The sequence below is a fragment of the Dendroctonus ponderosae genome, unplaced genomic scaffold (genome assembly GCF_020466585.1).
Source record: "Dendroctonus ponderosae isolate FM_Combo_2020 unplaced genomic scaffold, Dpon_F_20191213v2 Dpon_F_20191213_1, whole genome shotgun sequence".
Taxonomy (NCBI): Eukaryota; Metazoa; Arthropoda; class Insecta; order Coleoptera; family Curculionidae; genus Dendroctonus; species Dendroctonus ponderosae.
In genome coordinates this window covers 125,395-128,786 of record NW_026017110.1, presented here as the reverse complement: position 1 = coordinate 128,786, position 3,392 = coordinate 125,395, and the positions used below count along the sequence as shown (strand labels likewise).

General features: G+C 39.0%; 2 protein-coding genes across 2 annotated transcripts in view; both read right to left on the bottom strand.

Annotated features, from left to right (window-relative positions):
* Positions 1 to 3,392, bottom strand: part of LOC109543105 (collagen alpha-1(V) chain) — a gene marked incomplete in the record, with an annotated part of 59,842 nt that overhangs the window by 31,139 nt on the left and 25,311 nt on the right.
* The window catches only part of LOC109543217 (dual specificity mitogen-activated protein kinase kinase 7), a gene marked incomplete at its 5' end in the record, with an annotated part of 7,352 nt that overhangs the window by 1,441 nt on the left and 2,519 nt on the right, over positions 1 to 3,392 (bottom strand). Inside the window, 3 exon segments of the mRNA XM_019912806.2 lie at positions 1,422 to 1,617; positions 1,748 to 2,168; positions 3,165 to 3,308. Coding sequence (XP_019768365.2) covers positions 1,422 to 1,617; positions 1,748 to 2,168; positions 3,165 to 3,308 — 761 coding nt within the window.

Below are 3,392 nucleotides of genomic sequence, written 5' to 3'. Positions count from 1 at the left end.
TATAAACCTTATTAAAACAGACACTTATTTTGTTCAGCGAATCCAAAAATGCAATAATATGCAGGACATTCCATTAAAAAAAATGCAACTTTGATACCTTTAGAGCGTTTGGGACACCCTGCACAGTACAAAAATAGTTTTAAAATGTGCACTCAGTAGGCGTCGGACAATTCATAAAATAATACTTTTCAAAAATCAAACGGTTTAGCCACAAACTTCCGTGCCGTATAGCGTGAATAACCCTGTATAAGAGCAGGAAATTCTGATCCAGGTTTTAACCACATACTCAGCTTCCGGCGACAGTTTCATCTCAATCCAGAAGATGCCCTCAAGATTCCTCCTTTTCTCTCAATCCATTTTGAAGACACAGATTATCACATTTATCTCTCCGCCGAAAAATTGGTGTGTTTTGCATGCAAGGAAGAAGGTCATCTTGCCAAATTCTGCAAGCATCCTGACGTCATCTCACAGAGACATCAAGAGATTTCTAATGAAAATTTTTCGGCACAAAATCTATTGTCAACTGATAGTACCGCCCCCAGCACTGGGGTAATCGACAAAGCAATCCCGATGGAGACCATACCTATTTTGTCAAATCAGGAGTCAATGCCTCCTCCTGCTGGGCCTTTTAAACGCCCGCAAGTAAATCTCCACTACAAGTTCAGCACCTCAAGATCTTGAGGAAAAAACGCCTCTGAACGACAAAATACGAATCACACCAAAAACTAGCAAAAAACAGAAAACGGAATTGCCGAACGAAATTTCCTTGGAAGAACTGGCTACACAACTAGCCCCAGCTGAAACGTTTATAAAGCATCATCCAAATCAGTTTTCTCTCGACCTATCACAAATAAGAAATTTTCTTCATGAGACATATAACAAGTCAAATATCTATGCGATCGCAGCTAAATACGTCGATGATACGCAACTTCTCATAAGCATGCTCTCACTCATTCACGAACAGCATATTCAAACCAAACTAAAGCATCGCATATCTAGAATAAAGAATAAACTTAATAATCAAGTTTGCGGAGATACAAGTGATTCCTCACTGTCTACCGACGGATAAGAATCATAAATCAGCAATCTTTGAAAGATGTAATTTCAGCAAAAAATCGGCTTTGTATTGCTGGTTCAGTTCGGAGATGCTCAAAATCACACAGTGCAGACGCATCTTGCAGTTTTGCTTTGCAAGCGAACACCTGTTTCCACTTGAACACTATCTGACCTGGACTGATAAACACTAGATATTCTGTTTCTTTCTTCATTTTTCATGGGCTACAAAAACAAATGAAAAATCGGCAACATATAACGGAAACTGATTCTTTCGAAACTTGGTACACTTGATGGTACTGAACAATAGTCAATGACAATTGCTAGATTAAAGTATTTATTCTGAGCCGTAAACATTTGCTACTTACACGGATCGGATTTCGCGCTTTCCTCCGCTTCTTTGACCAGTTGTTGCTGCTTCTGTTGGTGATAGAACCGCTGTAAAATGATGGGACTGGTATTTCCGCTAATATATTGTGGTTCTTCGATGGGCAAATTGGTTCGCAAAGGGAGAGGCGACCCTAAAGGTGATCTCCATCTTGTTTCGCTCAAACTCCGAGTCTCCTACAGATATTAATCACTATTAATATCTACTATTACTTACAGTATTATGACTGCATCATTTCGAAAAGCGAACAGTTTCTTATAACACAGACGAAAGTTATTTAATTAACTACATAATAACATGTCTTACGGGTAACGAAGAAGGTCCCAAAGCTGCAGAGCTGCCGTCTCCAAACTTTCTTTGCGGCATCGGCGAGCACAAGCCAATTTGATAACCTCTGCCTCCACTGTGTTCGTCTCTTTGCTGCAAAGACGCTACGTGATTCTGATACGCCTGAAGCGAAGAAAACGTCCTATTTGCATGACCCGGCCTTGCTTGAACAACGGATTGGAACGCGTCCAAACGAGAGTGACGAACTGACTGGGACTCTTCGGCACTACTCAAACATGCAGGTTGTTGACTAAAGACAGATAATGTAGATCCAGTCCTCACGTCGGGTGGATTGAGAAATTTATCGGGTTTTGGTGATCGACCTCCGTTCACTGCAGATCTTGATGGTTGAGTTGATGAGAGCTTTTGTTGCATTGAAAAGAACTGGCGTACTGGATGTCTGTCAGACAAATAAGTAAGTACACATTTACCATCACACTTTATGATCATCATGACTTTTACGTATTAAACATGTTTATGTCTCTATTGCTAACATTACTAAAATGTGTACTTTGCGTTGTAGACAACGATATGTGATTTAGTTTTTATTTATTAATATATTAATGTGGTTAGAGGAGGAAACAACTTCAAACACAAGCAGACTAGTTCGTGGTGCTTAGGGTGAAATGTAACAATTATATTTGGGCCTGATTTTATTCCTTACATTGAAAACAACATCAATAGCAGGTGAATATTTCAAATATATTTTACTGGACTTAAGAGATGCAAATTCTGATTGAGTGGAAAAACTTCTTTTAAATACATTTTTTTAATGCTGTAGCTAAAAACAGAAATGTATAGATAATGAATGCCGGATAAACGATTAGACAATAAGCACAAATGCAATCAGCTAATCCACCAAAAAAAAAATTGAACAAGTCTGCCCAAAAGAAACACCCATGCTGATACTGGCAATTTCCATTAAAACATTTGAATGAATTTCAATGTTGTACCGATTTTTTGGTGACAACTGCCAAGGCAGCAAGCAAACCATCAACATTGAATTTCCTTCGCAAAACTAAACCACAAAAATGCATACAAACCTACTGGTGAGAAGAAGGTAGGGATGAGCACAACAAAATGCAATCTAATGCACTGCGGGTACAGCATTTTCTCCGATTGACGGACCGTAATCGTCATCACTCCTAAATAATCAAAACGCTACTTGTACAGTTAATGAACACAGAGATAAGTACAGCACATTCGAGTTTTACAACAGTTCAAGCTCTCCAGAATTAGAAACAAACACTGCTGTACTTCACCCGGTTCGTTGACTGTGCGAAAACTAAATTCAACGCAAGAAGGTACTAAATTAGACAAGTTGCAAGTGATAATAAAACTGATTAGAACGGGTAAGTAAGGTAAACACAAAATTGACACTAACCATGCAACGTACCTCGAGGTCGCCCTATCGCCAACTCGCTGCAGAGCTCTTACGTACCAGTCTCCCACATTTACCTCTGCCAATTGATATCGCTTAATGAAAGCGTGGTTCTTCAGTTTGGTGTACTTCGGTCTTTGCATTTTATCTTTGGTCAAACTAAAAACAAACATTTACATTGATCACACAATTTCTTGCAATTTTTTGGTCAAACCGCAGAACAGATAAAGGCCGAGACTTCAA